At 39.8% G+C, this 19795-nt stretch overlaps 1 protein-coding gene across 3 annotated transcripts; it reads left to right on the top strand.

Annotated features, from left to right (window-relative positions):
• Nucleotides 1-18664, top strand: EBAG9 (estrogen receptor binding site associated antigen 9). 3 transcript variants are annotated; one of them, XM_084280428.1, is made up of 8 exons: nt 1-164; nt 5995-6092; nt 9990-10068; nt 10290-10448; nt 13181-13288; nt 14252-14343; nt 18135-18265; nt 18375-18664. In XM_084280428.1, the coding sequence occupies exons 2-7, from the start codon at nt 6010-6012 to the stop codon at nt 18253-18255; spliced, it is 642 nt and encodes a 213-aa protein (XP_084136554.1). In that variant the 5' UTR covers nt 1-164; nt 5995-6009; the 3' UTR covers nt 18256-18265; nt 18375-18664. The 3 variants fall into 3 exon arrangements, with proteins under 3 accessions (XP_084136554.1, XP_084136553.1, XP_084136552.1); XM_084280427.1 differs by adding an exon at nt 4898-5073 and having other exon boundaries at nt 18135-18664; XM_084280426.1 differs by having other exon boundaries at nt 18135-18664.
• The last annotated feature ends 1131 nt before the right edge of the window (nt 18665-19795 follow it).

The raw sequence follows: 19795 nt of genomic DNA, 5'->3' as shown, positions 1-19795 counted from the left end.
GACAGGAGGCCGAGATGGCGGCGCGGGAGGTGGCGGCGCGGTGGTGCGCGCCCGGCTTTGAATGAGGGGCGGCTGGCGAGGGCGGAGGCTGCGGGAGCGGCCGCCTCGGCCCCTGGCGCCCCCCGAGGAGTCCTTCTCCTTCTCGGTCCTCCTCCCTGGGGCAGGTGAGCGGGGGGAAGGGGGTCCCGCCTTCTCCGCCGGGTGCGCGCTTCCGCCTCGCCGCGCCTGGGCAGGCGGCCTAGCCTCGCCGCCCTCCCGCCGGGGAGCCGGCCCCTGCGGTTCTCATTCGGGAACGCCTTCGCCCCGTTCCCCGACATGCTTGGGACGCCCCGGGGCGGTGTGACCGCCGCCGCAACTGCGCTCCGTCGGCCCTGGCCCGAGCGACTGGCCGGCCCCGGGCAGCTAGAGGCCCGCAGCCGCCCCGTGTCTCTGCCGGGCTGGCCCGTCCCAGGCCCCTTCTGGGGTGGAGGCGGGGGAGGGGGGAATCCCATGGGCGAGGGGAAAGGTGAAGTGACTGTTGAGGAGGTGGGCAGTGTTTTGCGGGCTGCGGGGGCGTTCGCACCTGTGAAAAACCACTGGATGGGGGGCATGTCCTGAGAACTGGTGGGGTTTGAGCTAGCTTTGGTGTCTCTCGGGTCTCCGTGGGACTGCTTTGCTTGGGGCGGCCTTCTCTGAAATTACTCTTTGTTCGTACCAACTAATAAATTACATAAAAGTTAATGTGAAAGTTGCTTAGTATGCTTTTAAAGGCTTAAGAATCTGTATCAGGTCACAGAAAACTTAAGTACTACCATCTGGCTTCAGTGCTGACTGTAATTTAAATGCAAGGTGGGGCAGTATTTCATGGTCATGAGTTCACAATGCAAGTACCTCAGTTGCACGTCTAATGAAAAATAGTATTGTTTGGTGCTTTACAGTCCTTCTGAATACTCGAAACCTGGATGTGCCATGTAGAGTTTTTTAGGCTATCTTGCACAGCATGCCTCTTACTGTTTCTTGATTGTAAATAGCTAGTGCTTGTCAAGAAGCAGATGTTGCAAGATGATTTTGTGGTAGTAACAGTGAGGGTGTGTTAATTTGTTATCTCTGGCTTTGAATGTTGATGCAGCTAACTTAACTCCAGGATTAACAATAAGGACTGGAGCAGAACTGGGCTTTCTTGTACTCTGGTTCTGTGTCTGAGAACTTCTCCAGTGTCACAAAGTGAGTTATGTGAATTAGTGCAGCATGTCAAAGACCTCTTGCAAATGTGAAAAAAGTGTTAGTGTGGTATCATGGGATTGTATGACTTCAATCTTTATGTACTATATGCTGGTTTTCAGGAGGTAATAATTGTAATTGTCAAGATTGGAGCTTGGTTCCTGGAAGAGGAAGGAGTGAGATGAGGTGGTGTTACTATAGAAGTTTTACGTTTCTAGAATTAACATGTTTTAAAAAACAGGAGCTGAAACTCTGTGTAACAGTGTTAGGTGTCTAGGAATAACTTAGGAATTGCCAACAAACTTTTCTCCTGAATTCTGATATCTTCTGTAGCTTCTGATAGCTTTGAAATCTCTTCCTTTACTTGAACACCTTGGACAATTTAGCTTACTCCCATAAATCACAGGCAGAGTAGGCTTCTCTCCCAGCCATCTCACAACTGCATAGTTAGGTTGCATGCACTGCAAGTTGGAGCATTAGTGTTGAAACTACTGTACCTATTGTGGACATCCCCCAACCACCTACCTGTAGCTAGAGGAGATGCCTCCTAATCATCCCTTTGGTTTCTGCCACTTTCTCTGGCACCAATTTTAGTTCTGCCAAGTGACTTTGTTTTAGAATTGGCTCCATGTGTTTTGAAATACTGTTTGTGGTGTTAGTGTGTGCAGTTAGCATGAAAGAGGAAGTGTTTCTCCAGGTGACAACATGCTCGTTGTACAGTCCTGGCCAATGAGAGTCTTGCTTATTGCACCATAGGTGACGTAACTCAGGCTATGTGTGCTGCAAACGATTTGCCAGCTAGTGTCAGTGAAGTCAGAGGTGCCAGGAGCCCTGATGCAAGCTGAAAGCCATGTAAAGATGTTACAGTTTGGTTAACTTCTGAACTTCCCCTCCCTTCACTGTATTTCTTTCACGGATCCATAAAATGTTTTGGAGGATAAGTTGCTTCCTTCTTCTGATGGCTCTAATGTGTTTAACCTGCTGTGCTTTAATCCTTTCTGTGCTCATTTTCCGTGTGAGTAGCTGTGGTGACTTTACCAGCAGAAGGGAGTATGAGCCATGCAAGTCCAACTCCAGCTAAATTTGGTGTCTGTTACAAAATTGTTGCGTTGACAGCTAGAATTGAATTAACTAGGATTCATGGCCTGATTTATTTGCTTGTTTGTATCTGTTGTAATGGAACTTAAAAGTTCAGTTGACAGTAAGTCTGATAAATGTAATACATTAGAAGCAATCTTGATAATGGGAGAAGGAAAGATCTATCTCCGCTTCCAAATGGGAAGCCGAGGCGTGAGGTGTGATATGCACCAGGGTGTATCAGGCTGAGAGAGAACTCTCAGATTTCTGAATTCTAGTCCAGTGTTTCATCTTTGCCTCCATCTGTTAAGAAATGTTCTAGGATTCTTGCTGGAGCTCCGTCACTTTGTATGACGTCTCTGTACCATCCTGTATCCTACTTGGCTGCTGATACAATTCTATTTTCTTTTGGGATTGATTGTCAAGGAAAGGAAGAAGAAGGTTGTGGCCCTGCCATGTAGCATTATGCTGTTCAGTATTTGGAAGATATGTGGCTGTGCTTCTTTCCAGTGTTTGAGAAAGATGGACAAGAAAATGCTTTGTTTCCCTTTAGCAAGTTTAGTGTAATGCTATCAGGTGAATTAAGTGTGCTGTGAACTCAAGCAAAATTAAGTTTCCATGTACGTTTATATTCATACAAGTGCTCCAGAATATAAAATCATTTACCTGTAAGAAAATAATTTGACTTTAAAAAACCCACTAAAAGGCACCAAACAAATTGAAAACCTTTAGCTTATCTTTAACTTCTCTTTGCGGGCAGTGCTGTCTTCAGAGCAGCAGTGCAAGGGCTTCAAGGGTTGTTTCAGACTCAGGGGGGAATGCTTAACTTGTCCTGCTCTTGAGCCAATAATTGGTTCAAGATTCTATTTTAAACAGCTTTTAGCATGTTGCTAGAATGAATGCATATATACTGCTTATCTGAATGAGCAGTATAAAAATGGGACACACTGACGAGAGTACCCACTGAAGGTGGATGATGGCTAATGTTGCTATGGCTAGCTGCTAGCAAATTGTTCCCAAAACTCTGGTTGTGCATCTGACAATTTGTAGCATAGAGTGTTTAAGATAGTTGGGAGGACTGCAATCAAAGCTCAGATCAGGGGCAGGCAAAACAATACTTAGTGTATTGGAAGGGCCTAGCACTGCCACAGTTGAAGTGAAGTTGGTTTTGTGGTTGTGTGTGTCTGAACTTTTTTGCATCACACACAGAAAGTGGAGAGGGACGAGTTATCTGATAGTTATAGGGAACGACAGGAACTATTGACCCCTGCCAAAACAGGCGCGCTGGTGATACTGTGAGTGTAGTCACTCATGTATAGGAATGACTCTTGACAGCAGTGGACTTCACAAGTTTGCAAGCTAGGCTTCTTGTGCATTCTGGGGTTTTTTAGTTGTTTACCTTTATATTAAGAAGTAAATACAGTATATAATTTGATATTAAAAAGTTGAAAAACTGATGTATGCATAGATATGTATATATCAAATATGTATATATAACTGACACACTTGAATGTTGTTTTGATTTCAGTTTTACACTTGGGCATTTAGTAAACTTCGAGTCCTTTGCACTTAGGCACAAATAACACTGAGTTTGCAAGGGTTTTTGACTAGTGGTTGGTTTTTAATTTGGGATCTGTCTGGACTGTCCAGTGTGGCAGTTAAGTAGGCTAAAGAGTGGGAAAAATGGCTTTGCTCTTTCTAACATTGAGTACTTTTCTAGTCCTTCCCTTCCTGTCGCCCAAGCTAATAGAAGAATTAATTCTGATAGAGAAAAATGGAGTGAGCTTCTAAACAAACTTCACTTCAGAAAAGACATCCCTTTATTCTCATTTCAGCAGGTCACTTGCTTTTCATACCTCAGATCCTAGGTAGATAGTTTCTAATTGCTGCTCTGAAAAATAACAATTTCTTTCACCAGTTCAGTGTTAGTTTGCAGTAATTTCTACCTTTAGAATACGGAACTGGTCACCTAACCACTATCCAGTATTTGGGGTTTTTAATATAACTTCGCTGTTTCAGAATCTAAATTCTTAACTGATGCATTCTCCTGTCACCTAGATACTGTCAAAATTGCTTGCTCCAGATGGTAATTAAGTGCTTGAGCACAATATGAAATGATAGTCCTACCTTGAAAACCAAAAGCTAAATCTGTTGGACAGTGTCTGCTGCTCTTGCTTTTATGTGGGAAATGTGATTGTTTCATATTCCTGTTAGATGAAGAGCCCGTTTAATACCCACTTGTCTATAAGGTTCTCTACATTGTCTTAATCTCATTTCATGGGAGACAGTGTTGAAGCAGAAATGAGATGTGTTCTGTGAGGCCTTTCTCCTGAGCTACAGCTTAGTAGTGCGGTCTGTAATTTGGCAGTTGCTGACGTAAGCTTTCCATTTAAAGCAAAAAGGGCCTGTTTGTTTAAGTAGCCACCCTGTATGATTTTTCAGTAGCAGAAATTCCTGATCTGGACTGTATGTGAAGCAATATTTCCAGTTCTATATTACTATTAGTGTTTAATACTAGTTGCATTGTCTAGCAAATGAGCACCAATTAAAAAAAAAAAAGTAAATCTAAGCTCCATGAAGCTCACAAATCCCATTATGTACTTTTTAATAAAATCCTCAGGGCAATATTGGAGCAGCCTACCTAATGATCCACCTTCCTGACTCTTCCTAACTTAAAGCCTGGAATATAAAAAGTGATTTAAATGCCATAGCATATTTGAAATCAAGCTGTCCTTCCATGGAATACTCATGGCCTGAGGAAAATGTCACAGGTCTGCCTTCTCTTCTCACCAGGAGGTATGTTAAACTTGCAACAGAGAATATTGTTACAAGTGTAGATGTGTATAATGAAAAGCTATTTGTGAAGCCTAACCTCTTACTCTTCACTCTGAAATGTCTACCTGTGTAAGAGAGAAAAGGGATCCTTGAGTTACAGCAGATTATTTTGTACCTATTTGAGGTGATCTGTTTGAATAATGTAACAGTATAACCAGCTATGCAAAACTGCAACAATTCTCTAGATTATCAATTTGACACTGAAAAATTGTATTCAACGTAAGTGTCTTCAGCCAAAGATGAATGTTTCCCTTGTGTGGGTTTGTGAGTTTGATCCAGTCTGGCATAGGAATATTGATACTGATAGCTGGTGCTGTAGTGCACACAGGATGGACAGAGTCTTTCTTTGCTGATAATTTTTCAGTGACACTGGTTCTAAAATAAGCAGTGTTCTCATCATGTGTTTCCATCAAAATGGAATTTAAACTTAAATGGCTAACTTGGAGTTTGACTTTATGACTAAATTTATAATTTATATATGCAAGACTTGCTCAAGCAAGTGTGAGCTGCTTCCTGATGATTATTATTCTGTTCTCCTTATATTGCTAGTGTTCAGTGCCAATGTTAGTGTCTAACAGATCAGCTGTACAGTTACTGCAGTTGATTGCCCTTGCTTCCCCTTTAAAAGTGTCTTTAACTGTGACTTTACATTATGTGCTGTTTCTTTAAAGGCCATATACATTAGCTACTTGTATTACTTACATCAGTGAAATATCCTGATAGAAGTAAGCAGGTAGTGTCTCTGATGTAGGTACCTCCTCTCTTTTCTTGCTTTAATATAGTTTCACAGAATGCTTCTTGCTTATAAGCAACTAATGAAATTTACTTTAAAAATACGTAAAGGTGTATAATCCTCTACATCTAACTTTTTTTCTTTTGCAGGAAGGGTTTCTCACCATGGCCATAACACAGTTTCGACTCTTTAAAATCTGTACTTGCCTGGCAGCAGTGCTTTCTTTCATTAAAAAGTTAATATGCAGGTAAACATGTCTTACTTAATTTGGTTAACTTTTTTAATTACAGGTGCTTTCCTTCTCAAAACACCCAACCACTGTTTTTCCCTGTTCTGATTTTACTAATTGCAAAACAATCAAAACAGATAAAAACAAGGCCAGAATAATTCTATAATTTGCATATATTCCTTCAGAGTTCAAAAGTCTATGTAGTGCAGTTGTGAGTGTATCTTGTGGTATGATAGCTCTAGTGGGGAGTGTGTTCTAAGCTGCTATAGTAGGGTTTTTAAATTTCCTTTTGTGACAATCCTATGTCAAACTTTAAGAAAAATTGTTCTCTGTATTTTCTACTTGGTGAGTGCTATTTTATTTTTTAAGAGATGCAGTTAATGACAGCATCCTCCCAGTCATCATTCTGTAAGCTTTCATTATAAATGTGATTCTCATTCTGCTTTGTCAAGAAGCAGCTGTTTGAAGCTTCAGATTCTGCCTGGTGAAGATTCTTTCAGAGTTTTGGAGGACCGTGATTAAAGTTTAAGGGAACTGAGGAACTGTGGGGGGTTTGTGTTTTGGGGGTATGGGGGTTTTTTGGAGGTTGTTTTAGTTTTTTTCTATTGTTTTAAATGAATATGACTGTTCTGGTTTTGGCTGGGATAGAGTTAATTTTCTTCTTAGTAGCTGGTGTAGAGCTGTGTGTTAGTGAGAATAATGTTGATAGCAACAACTAAAACATCAGTGTGTTAAGTCATGCTTGCATTAAGTCAGAGACTTTTCAGGTTCTTATGTCTTACCAGTGAGAAAGAAGCTGAAAGGGGGCGCAGGCAGGACAGCTGACCCACGCTGAACAAAGGAATATTCCATACCATGTGATGTCATGCTCAGCATATATAGTTGGGGGCAGTGGAATGGGAGGTGGTGATCGCTGCTTGGGGACTGGCTAGGTATTGGTTAGCAGGTTCTGAGCAGTTGTTTTTCATTTACATCACTTGTGTTTCTAGGGGTTTATTCCCCCCCCCCTTTTTTTTTTTTTGTTATTTCCCTTTTCATTACATTATTACCGTTGTTGTTGTTATTCCATTTTATTTCAATTATTGAACTGTTCTTATCCAAACCCACAAGTTTTCTCACTTTTCTGATTCTCTGTCCCATCCCAGTGGGAAAGAATTGAGCAAGCAGCTGTGTGATGTGTGGCCAGCTGGGTTAATCCACAACAATGACTTACTTTTTGATTACTCTTGTAAGTCACACTTAGTGTTCTTTTGAGTTGTAGACCATGAAAGTGGCACTGTAGTGCCTAGAAACATTCAGAAAACCCTGAGGAGTTATGGCTGTGTAAAATAGAGTTCAGTAGTTCAGCAGCAGAGTACCTGAGGTAGATCTTCTTGGCACTGAGCTGTCATGTTAACTTCTGTTACTTCTTGCCACTCTTGCAGTGTTGTTTTACATAAACAAATAGCAATTTAGAGAAATGAATTCTACTATTGTGCATGATGACTACTACTTTGCCAGTGAGGTTAAGCGTATGCAGAAGATGTGGTAGACAGAAAATAACAGTTTTATTTCTTGTTCATCTTATTTCAAGTGTAAGAGGAAGCTCTCCACTGTTTGGTAAATTCACTACAGAACTGGGGGAAGCTTAAAAAAGATACGTTTTACTGCTGCATACAGATGTGTGGATGTCAACTGTAGTTCTGTGATTTGAATTCCAAATTAAATTAAAAATACTTGTTGCTCAAGTTCTAGAAGTCGTCAAAACACCAAGGTGATGATAGCTTCTATACAATCTCTCTAAGTGCTAAGATAGCTTTTGTAAGCAGATAATGGCAGTATTTTCTTCTGTTTCTCAATTTTTGAATGAACTAAATCCTTGAATTGAACAGCTGAAGAACTGCTTGGGAATAAAAAGTAGGAGAACTTCTGTGAATAACAATGACAGAATGAAAATTCAAAATCTTTCACATAAGCAACTCAGTGGATCAAATTATTTCAGTCCATTAACTACAGATGTCTGTCTTGTTTAATGTCAGCTGCAAAGCATAGCTTGATAAATTTTGTTTTCCTGTAATGCACCCTTGCATGTGAGTGTGCCTGATAACCAGCAAATGTGATATAATTAAATGTGCATTTTAATTCAATGCATATGAGCTAGTATTTATTTAGATTATATAGTTTACATTAGTTCTTCATTTAAACAAGTGCCTGCAGAGATCATTCATCTTTATAGTCCTGCATATAGTAACAGTCATATCTTCAGTTGAAACTTTTTTATAAATGACAGTCTACATGAATCCACTGTTTCCTGGAAATAAAAGATATAAATACAAAAAGAGACAAAATTTCATTATGTTTAAAGTCTCTGGGTATCTTCTCCAGCTGAGAAATGTTGCTCATTAGTTAGGAGAAACAAACCCTAGAACTCTTGAGGCATTTGGCATTCAGAGCCAAATAATGTCTGTCTAATGATGGTTTTGAAGCAACTGTTCCTATAAGCATCTTGTTCCTTTGTAGAAAAAGAAGTAGAGCCGTGGAGCTTTCCTCAGTGCTGCCCTGTGTAGAGTATTTGTTTCCAGGGTGTATGACAGAAGCTGTTTCCTTCCACCATCACTCTTGTCATTGTAATCATTTTGGCTAGATGAATGTTTGTTACAAGCCACTTGCTGGAGTCTTCTAGATCATATAAATAGGGAAATATATACAAACATAGAAGTGGTGACTTAGAATAGTATTAGAGATAAGTATGGTGTACAGGTCTGAAAGAGGATGGCTGGTTTTCCTTAGAGACTTGAACTGAATCTAGTTGGGCAGAACCAGAAGTCTCTAATGTGTTTGAAGAAACAGTGTTTTCACCTACCTTTACCCTGAACTGCTGCTTTTCTGCCTAAAGGAAGTTTTTAAAGTTAATTATATAAAGCCTGAAAAGCTGATAATAGCACCTGATCTTTCCTGAGGAAGAATCTGTCAGGCATAACATAAAAATACATGCACTCACCAGCGTGTGGCAGAGTCGGTATTAGAAGCAATTCATCTATTCTGAGTTGATGGTAAAATGTTCTATAATAGTTAAAGTAAAGGATGTGAACTCCAGGCTTTGCTTTCTCAGTTTTATTCTCATCAGTAGTAATAAAGAAACGTTTTTTTTTTCCAAACTGCATAAGGCCACTTACGTGCCTGTCTTGCTGTAGGAGCCCACGGTCCTTGGGGAAGACGTGTGCAAGCCTGTGTTTCCTTCCCTTACAAGATTTTAAAAATGTAATTACTTGTCAGCTAAGAATATTTTAATTATTGTGATCTTTGAATGTTGTAATTAAGTAAATATCGAGGTGGGTTTTTTTGCAAGGCATTAGTGTTTTCAGTTAAAATTATTTTGTATAGTTCCTGTTGTTTAAGTGTGCATTGAACAGCAGCTGTTAACTTCCATAATCGTGTACTAACTCTGCTTAGACTTTGAAGAAAAAGGTGTGTTACAGGGCTTTCAGATCAAGCAGCTCAGAGTGATCAGTGTTTAATATCTAAGACAAGTAGATTTCTCAGCTTACAGCAGAAATGGTTCTTTAAACAAATGTAGATCCATAGTGTTTGCTTCATAAGCACTGACAGTCTAAATGTTGTGACTAAGTGTATGAAAGGAACTGAGCTAATTTGTCCATTTTTTTATTTCTTAGAGTTGTTTCTCTTCTATTGCCACAGCAGTTTGAAGAGTAAATTTTAGTTTGAAATTCTTGCAAACAACACCTTAAATTCATGATGAAATTCCTTTGTTTAGCAGACACTTACTGGCAGTACTTAATACTAAGGTAGTTTAAGCACTTAATGTTTTAGCCATGATTATTTTCAGTAGTGCCCTTCTCAGACTTCCTTTTTGTTCTTTTTAAACTTAGTGCTCATGTTTTCAGAGCTTGGAGGAATCCTACGTTTTTCTTTCAGGTCTGGAAGAGGGCGAAAGTTAAGTGGAGACCAAATAACTTTGCCAACCACAGTGGATTATTCATCTGTTCCTAAACAGGTAATTGCATAAGTAATAGGTAACTTAATCATTTAAGAGCAATTATAACAGTCCTACAACAGGATTGGTGTAAGTCTTAGAAAGATATACCATTACATATGCTATATATATGCATACTGTTATATATGCTATATAATATTAAGTATGTATCTTAGCAAGCTATAAAAAGACAAGTTTTTACTTGCAGATAATACTAACATGTGCCATATACTTCTATAAAGCCTGAAGTAGAAGACTGGACTTCGTGGGATGAAGATGCTCCTACCAGTGTAAAGATTGAAGGTGGCAATGGTAATGTGGCTGCTCAGCAGAATCCTTTGGAACAAATGGAACCAGATTATTTCAAAGATATGACACCAACTATAAGAAAAACTCAAAAAGTAAGTATTGTACTTTGTGCTACACTTAGGAGGGTTTTCCTTGTCTTAAGATAGGCTATAAGTGAATTGGCAATTTATAGAGAAGGTGCTGCAGGTAAAATTAAGCTGTCTATGGAAGTGAGAATCGGTGCTGATGGAGAGTCTAACATGTCACACTCTTTGCTGGGTTAAAAAAACTGGCTGCATGGCCAGACCCAGAGCTGCCTGGCAGAAAAGGACCTGGGATTGTTGGTCAGCGGCCAGCTGGATGTGAACCAGAAGTGTTTGCACATGGCCAAGGTGGCCAACAGCACCCGGGATTGTATCAGAAATCATGTGGCCAGGAAGTGATCATCCCCCTGTACTCAGCACTGTCGAGGCTGCACCTTGAGTACTGTGTTCAGTTTTGGGCCTCTCACTGCAAGAAAGACATTATGGTGCTGGAGTGTGTCCAGAGGAGGGCAACAGAGTTCAGTAAGGGTCTAAAGCCCAAGTCTTATGAGAAGTGGTTGGGGGGAACTGGAGGTGTTTAGCCTAGAGAAGGCTCAAGGTAGACCTTATTGCTCTCTACAACTACCTGAAAGGAAGTTGTAGTCAGGTGGGTGTTGGTCTCTTCTCCCAAGTAAGAAGTGACAGACAAGAGGAAATGGCCTCAAGTTCAACAGGAGAGGTTTAGATTGGATGTTAGGAAAGAAGTTCTTTACTGAAAGGATTGTCAGGCACTGGAACAGGCTGCCCAGGGAAGTGGTTAATTCACCATCCCTGGAGGTATCTAAAAGACACATAGGTGTGGCTCTTAGGGACATGGTTGAGTGCTCAACTTGGGAGTGCTAGGTTAATGGTCGGACTTGATCTTAAAGGTGTTTTCCAACCTAAACAATTCTATGATTCTATTGTACTCCAATTAAAAATACTGACTCTTAAAGATTTTAGTATGTGTGATGCTAGTTCATGTTTACATCATTACTGTTAAACTATTCATTTTTAAAATAATATTCATAGTCTGAAGGCTCTGGGTAGTATAATGTGAGACCCCTCAAGTCACTTGAATTCTGAAAATGGAGCCACTGCATTAAGATAATTGTGCTCACACCCTTCCATCACTTGAACCAACATGTTCTGTGTCCTGCTTTACTGAAGTGTGAGGTAGCAGTGATGCAGTTTCAGAAAAAAAATGGCTACTTGTTTTGGCAAGTTATACTGGGGAGTCTGGAATTAGGGAGCTGATATTTCAAAATAGCTTGCTCTTCAAATATCCATTTTTGTTATGGAGACAAGACATGGGGACATATCTACAGAAAGAAGCATCAACACCATAAATAAATGCCAATAATTGCAAGTTTTGTTTCTGTGTGGAATTCTTCCAGCTGGGTATCACAGAGCTTTGAGTCAATTGCAAAAGTCTTTGTCATAGCAAAGAAAGTCATGTACTGGAGCAGGTTACCAGAGAGGTTGTGTAGGCTCCATTTTGAAGTTTTTAAGACTCAAGTGGGTAAACCCTGTGTACCGTCATCAGCCTCAAAACTGACAGTGCTTTGAAGAGGAGGTTGGATTACAGACCTCCTGAAGTCCCCTCCAACCTGAAACTTTATGTGGTTCTATGAACTGGAGATAATACTGGAACCAGTTTTCTTCATGTTCAGGATCTGCAGTATTCTGTGAACTACATTCTTCTGATTATTTTGGTCTTCCAAAATCCTGGGGGCAAAGAACAACTGGGGAGAGGTAGATTTGTCCTTTCTATCTGATACTTTTTGCTGAATAGAATGAGCTCTGGGTTCAGAACAAAAGTCAGTCTGTTCTGTTTGAATACTGTATACTGGGTTTAGTTTAAATGTATTGCAGTCCTGCTAACTTGGCCTTGTTACCACCCTTATTATGGATTTCATTTATGTTTCCACTAAATCTGGTCTCAGTATGAAACCCAGGATCTGAGGTGGAATCTGCTCCTATTACTGCTTACATATCTACAATGTCTGGAAACAGAACTTCTGTCAAATGACAGAGTCTGTCACTGTAAAATAAGATGATCTAGTCCTGTTTCCTTTCTTGTGTTAGTACTAGCATTTGTACAGTTGGTGGAACTGTGAATCTATCTTGCTTGGAAGCACCAGAGACTAAAAAGTAGAATAAATGAAGTAAGTTCATATCCTGAAGGCGAAACAAGTAAGGGATATGTGACCTTAGCAGCCATGTTAAATTTGCTAAAAATCCTTTTTAGGAGAAGCATTCGTGCACGTGTGTCCAGCCAGATCAGTGCAGAGCTTTCACAGTTGATGTAATAGTGAGCTACATGGCAACTATTGAAACTTAAATTGTCTGCACAGATACGCTGCTGAAGTGGCTAAGATAGCCAAAGCACTGTAGCTGTGCATCCTCAAGAGTAGTATCATACAGTGACCTGTCATGGAAGCAGGATTTCTCCAAGGAATGTGTCATGTAATTGGTAGGTTATGTCAATAGTGGGAGAAGTGGTTATTTGGTCTGTAATTCTTTGTGCCCTTTCTCTGCCCCAATACAGTCATAGGTTTCCATGCAAGTTGGGGAAGCAGAAGGGAGTTCTCTGTGTCTCTTGCATTTAGCTTCTCAGTCCCTTTGGCTGTGCAACTTACAGAACCTGAGCAGGTTTGAGACACAGCGTGGTGTTTTGTAGCTGTACTTTCACAGGCGTAGAGTTGCATGATCACCAAGAAATCTCTGCAGTGCTTTGACTTCATACTTACTGTTCCTTTTTTTTTTTTAAATATTTTCAGATAGTTATTAAAAAACGAGAGCCTTTAAATTTTGGGGTTCCAGAGGGAAATACAGGATTCTCTAGCAGATTAGCAGCTACACAAGATATTCCTTTTATTCACCAGTCTGTAAGTATTATGCTTTAAATATTGATCTTTTATTTGACAGTTAAATGACTGTCCTTTAGAAGGAATAGTCTGCCTAAGGTCTTGTGGGGAGCAAGAGAAATGGTTTTAGAATAATATAAATTGTTTTAAAATTGAGTATTTGGTTTAGAACAATGAAATAGTTAATTTTAATGAATTTATTCTACAGAGAAACTTAATAGATATGTGGTAAAAAGGTAAGAAACTTCCAAACAGCTGAATACTTGCAAATCTTCTAAAGCAGCAAACTAGACTTTTTTGGATTCTACACTAAGTTCTGAACAAAAGAGTAGAAGAGTTTTGTGTTTTTTAAAGCCTCTGGGTTACCTTTGTTTCCTTTTTGTAGGGATGTTATTCTACCAGCCTTCTAACTTTATCTCCTTGACTTTTTTTAATTTTTGAAAGCTTAGTACCTAACAGCATGGCTGTTTAGAGGGAGATGCTCTCCCTCCCTTCCCCTTTGCTTTCTGTACCAATGCTGCTAACGTAGCTCACAAGAGAGTCTAGGCAGAAAGCACTACAGAATGGTCATGCTGCTTCCTTGGCTGCTCATAATGAAAACAATTCAGGAAAGGACTCCTTGCAAGTCTAAGCCTCACTCAAGTGATACTGGGTGCACATGCACGTGGAGCTACGTGTTGGTTTGTCCATGTGACTTCTAGAAATATTTTACACTTATCTACGAATTTCATCTGCTCAACTTACCTTCTTCCTAAAAATACACTTTAGTACTTCCTTCCTTCCTTTGTTACCCACCAGTAGAATACAAAGAAAATCCCTCCAACAATTAACTGGAAAGAGTTAGTATTAAAGCAGAGGAAAACAGACAAACCAAGTAGTACTGTCATATCTCAAATATTTCTCCAAGTTTGAAGCATTAAAGTTAAAAATAAGTGTTCTATCTAATTTTTCCATCTGTGTAGAGCTTCTCTTCTTTTGTTTCAGCCTGAACTGGGAGACTTGGATACTTGGCAAGAAAATACTAACGCCTGGGAAGAAGAGGAAGATGCTGCCTGGCAGGCAGAAGAAGTTCTTAGGTAACTGAAAATAATGTAATAACATGTACAGTTTTTACATGTAAAAGAATAAAATACAGGTTGGTTTGTTGTAACACCTTTCTGATATGTGCTAAGAATTGTTAAACAAGCCTTAAGACAGTTGGTTTTTATGCATCCATGTCACTGGTACTTGGCAGAATACATTTTGATTTTGATCAGTTTAGTAGATGAGATAGTAAGGGGAGATCTGACAATCACTGGCACGTTGGAACAACACATTAACACCACCACCCCCCCAAAAAAAACCTCAAGCAAACAACACTCACCCCATCCCCACAATTTGTTATATACAAATAATCTATTTCAGCTTGATTAAGTAAAATACTTTAAAAAAAAAAAAAAGAATCATTACCATGTGCTGTCATGTAAAAATAGTTCAGGACAGAAGATGAAGTTCTTAGAATGCCTGTAGGAGCTGTGCTGTTCTAGCTAACCCTATGGAGCTGGTAAGGCTTGAATGTAAAATCAGTGTCTCGCACTGATTTTACAGAAGGAAGGACTATGAAGAGTAAAGAGACACAGACTGAGTTTAAGTTAATCACATGCAGTGGTTTGAATTGGTAGTGACTTATGTTAACCCTTTTAATTTCAAGGTTTTATCAACCTTTAATTGCTTGCTACATCATCAGATTACCTGCCTTAGGTGGCTCCAGCTTACTAAACTGCTCTCATTCTAATTATAAAATCACAAATACATGGCTTCAGTGGGACAATAGTGATATTATGAAATAAGGCCCCAATATAATAAAAAAATCTAGAACCATGAGTCTTTTAAGGGGAAAATTGGTATTTTTGTGGAAAATGATTCCAGACAGTTATTTATTGTAATATTTTGGAGAATTTACTTTTTTCAACCAGTAGAGCAAGAGAAGAAGAAAGTCATCAGCATGCTTCTGATGCATTAATGGCAGATAATAAATTCAACCAGTTCTAATTCTGTCAGTTGTGCTCAGCAGCATACGAGAACAGGGGTGTAATGCAAATATTTTAGTAAACTTAATCAGATACCTCTGTGCACGTTCTGGTGAATATCTTGGGTTTTTTTAACTTCAGTACTGAAACTGTTTCAGGTCTTGTACTTCTGTGATACATGAGTGAAAGACAAGTTTTGTGACATGAATGGTGTGCATCTGGGCTGGTTTTGTTCCAAGGATAGTACCTTTTCCCATAAAGAATATTAGTAAGACCAGTAAGATCTTTAATCTATGAAGTGCAATCAATTGAGACTTAGTCTATGAATTACCAGATAAAGAAGATGGAAGACAATGAAGAATGCTGCTGCTTTTGAACCGAGAAATGAAACTACTCTTCTGAAATGCAGGGGCCCTGTTTTACTTAACCATTGCCACATTCCATTACAGATGTTTTCAGGACTATGAAAAGAATTACCCAAACTTTCTGAAGCACAGACTTGTCTTATACAAATTAGCTGCTAAAAATAATCAGATGTTTTATTTATAAATCCAGTTTATTTCTGGAGTGTAAAATCAGTGTAGTGGCTATTCCTGGGATGGTCAAACGTATATTGTCTACCAGTTGTCAGGGTCATGCTCTAGAGATATCTCTTACATGGTGATAGCAGTGGGATTTCCTAGCAGTGGGGCTTCCAAAGTCTGTTTTTCAAAGTGTCATCTTAATTGGTTGAAGCTGTTCTAAAGGTTTCATCCTGGCATCTTTGCTATTGAAATGCTTCAGCTCAAGTGGTTAATTTACATAAATTCCTCAGTGACTCTGCTAAAAAGTATCAAACTCTACTTGTTTTAGGAGGGATGTGTACATGTCCAAGTATTTCAAGTAAACAGAACATGATCAGACAGGCAGCTGCCTGTATTACATAGCACTTGGCCAGCTATGAATGACCTTGGTACAACTGCTGATTGTGAAAGCTGTATCCCAGCTGTGTGAAAGAAAACCTTTGTTTTATTCACGATACATCAAATGACAATTTTTTTCTGTAGTTAATGAAAGTGCTGGCTGATTTTTAGCAAGATTAATGGGAAATACCTTCTGGATCTACAGTTTCTCTTACTGTAGACATATGTGGTCTAATTAACATCTGACATTTAACATAAAAATTAAGTAGACTTGTATACTTACCAGGCTGTTGTAAGGAAGTGATCTGGAGTCACTTCTTAATGCTAGAAGACTGCATCTTGGTCTACACAACGACCTGAAGATTTCAGACTGTTGAATGTGGGACAATGTACCACAGAACACTATCCTGTAGCCTCTGGTGACTTAATAACTATGTGTAACGGTGGAAATAAACATGTATCTATAGCAAGCCAAATGCTTCCTGGAGTCAAAGCACGCTGAGGAGCAGGTTACTAGTGCCTGAGAATTTCCTGTAGTCCGTTTATTTTCCCCACTCCCCAGCAGGTTCTGGGCTGGGGTACACAGAGTTTTTCCAATCAGTGATGAATCAGCATAGTGGACAATAGGCTAATAGAAGTTTAGAACACTGTTTCTTCTGCAGATTGTGGATTCTTACCTGCATACTTAGACTTTCTAATGCCAATTAATTTTTCTTCTGGTGGGAACACTTTAGCTAAATGCTGGTGCGTTTTTAGTTGCATTGAAGGAAAAGACAAAATGGTATGAAATCATTGTTATTACAGTTATTCAGGAGGTATACAGTAAATAAAAATGGACGGGAATATGAATGGTTGCTAAGCAATGAGAAGAGTTTAGGGTGGTTTTGGACATCAGGAATGCAAAGCAAGGTTGATGTCAGGAAAGAATACTTTCCTGGTTTAAAAAATTTACATAATTCCATCCAAACTCTGCTGTTCTCCTTGCTTTGGAACCCAGAAAAAGTGAGTCAGATATGGCTGTGGTTCATCATAGGCCCTTCCTTTACTGAGAAGCGAAACTTGCTGAGCCTGAAAGGTAGTAACTTTATGCTGAAGACAAGCAGGAAGTTTGGAACAGAGATCAATGTTTTGAATAATGACCAAGTAAAAGAGCAGTGGAAAGGCAATAGCTTTAAGGTGAGCTACTTGTTTATCTCTCTGGTTCCTTGGTCTGAAGTGATGTGGTGGTCTTCTCTCATGTGGGTATAACTGAAGCCAAATAAAATTACTTAGCCAGCAGAGGGCATGGAAACCACTTCTCTGTTGAAGAGGGGTTCTGGGTCATGCAGTTTAGAGCAAGGAAAAAGCAGGTTCTGCCATGACTTCACTCACTTCAGAATAGCAAATGAAGAGCAGCATTGCTTAACACCTCATGTGGCTGTTTGGAGCTCTGCTGTATGTACAGCTTCCCTTCTGCATCAGTTCAGAGGCGAGGGAATACCAAAAAAATCTGCTGCTGTAAATTGGCACATGTTACCACTCTGCACGTGTTAGATTGACAGTGCTGTCAGCTGTCTGGCTTTCTGGTGGATCACAATCTCAGTGGAAGCCCAAACTTTTGTCAGCTGGGGAGGTGGATCCTGATACGAACGGATAATTTCATTCTTCCATGGCAGACGACAGAGCAGCTTCAGAGAGTAGAGGCCATGTAGCTCGTGTACACTGTCACTGAGGTTACTTTGAATCTTTGAGAATTGAGTGGCTTTTAGGTTGTAAGAAATTGAACAAATATTACTGCCTAAGACTAGATTAATCTGAAAGCACTTCAGCACAACAGAAGAATAACTGTTCTAACTATAGGATACTGAAGCTCTGTTTTTATTAGTTATGACCTATATATTGACAGGCACTTAAAGTATGACCATACTGAAAATTGAATTCCTGTTGGTTACTAATTCTTGTTGTCCTTAATTGCAGACAACAGAAGATAGCAGAAAGGGAAAAGAGAGCAGCAGAACAACAACGAAAGAAAATGGAGAAAGAGGCCCAAAGGCTAATGAAAAAGGAACAAAACAAAATTGGTGTAAAACTGTCCTAACAGAAACCAGGTATCAATGGCAGTGCCAGTGAAGAGAGTATCAGCTCTACAACCATATGTATTGGTATTAAGTATTTCTAGGACTTCAACACACTGCTTGGTTTCAATGCATTCTTCAGGTCATCTTGGAAGCCAGGATTCTCCCAAAACATGTTGAACTACTAGTAAGTGGTACTCAAAGGAGGAAATACAAACCAGAAAGTCATGCCTTGATGGAATGATGTTTCCTGCAATAGTTCTATTCCAGCACCCTTCTTTGCAGCAAAAGTGATTGAGCAAGGATGTTGATTGAAAGACACTCTCAATGAACAGCTTAAGCTTTGAGAAAAGAATGTAAATATTCAGTGGTGGGAAATCTACTGTATTGTCTGTGCTTACCTGAAACATGTAATTAAACAGTTTTAAAGAACCTCTTGCTTACTGCCTGGTAAAGAATGTCTGGTTTTGTCTTTATAAACGTATTTCTAAGTATTTCAGGGTTTTCCAGGGGAGATCACACTGACCTGTGCAGAAGGAAATGACTTGTTACAGATGACAGGTGACTCTGTACTCCTGGTAGTGTCTGCTGTGGTAGAGCAGAAGCAAAGCTGAACAGTGAAGTGGATTTCTTGTTGCTTTTCCCTGCAGCTTCCAGGGCTGCTGTGCCAGTTTACATGTGACGCTGCAGTAGCCACAGAGCAGCAGGGTACCCTGCTCCTTTCTCACAAAGGCTGCTGCTGTGAACACAGGGAAACAATTTCATTGCTTGTATTGGAAAATTTGTATTTCTAGCAGAAATTCTTCTGCTTCCCTACAGTTAGGGAGGGAAAAAATCCTAACACCTTATACTTCTTGTGTTGGTAGTGTAACTGGAAAAAAAAGTGCAGCCTGTTAGTAAGGCTGGTGTGAAGATTCTCAGTTCAGGTAACCACCTCTCAAGTTCCATTTTTTGGGACAATTTCTGTACGTTTTTACACTGGAATTCCTCTGAAATGTGCAAGGTAAACATGCAGTAGAAGATGACAATGCTTTAATGACAAAGAAATGTTTAAAGTCTGCTGGAAGGAAAGGTGTGCTGGAGGAGGTGAGTGTGCTGCTTGTGGCTGGCTCAGAGCGGCAGTGAATGCCACCTCCATCGGCCGTGTGGATGCCGTTGCCCCTGTGCTCACGGGTTATGTGGGTTTCTTACCTGTGACAGGTGAGTGGGGATGAAACCTTCTGTGCCAGAGGCTCGTTCCCTGCATGTGTGGGGAACACCAAAGCTGTAGGAGAATGGGAATGGGTTGGGGCCTGTATGACTAGAGCATGCTCTGCCTTGAAAAAGATACTTTAACTAAGTTCTAGTACGTTCCGACACAAGTTTTTGCTTGAAAGGTAAGTGAAAAAACAAGACAGAATTGCCTGTAATAGCTGTGGTCATGCAGGAAAGTGGGGTTTTTTTAAATGTTCAGTATGTTTCATCACATGCAAGATTTTAAGCAACAGGTCAATTGGTTTGACAGTAATTTTTGGATGTAAAATGTCCTTCAGGAATGTTAAATTACTTTAAAATACATTTTAA

This window comes from Gallinula chloropus (assembly GCF_964237585.1).
Source record: "Gallinula chloropus genome assembly, chromosome: 2".
NCBI lineage: Eukaryota > Metazoa > Chordata > Aves > Gruiformes > Rallidae > Gallinula > Gallinula chloropus.
The sequence above is the reverse complement of the archived record's forward strand: the minus strand, read 5'-3'. Positions and strand labels throughout refer to the sequence as shown.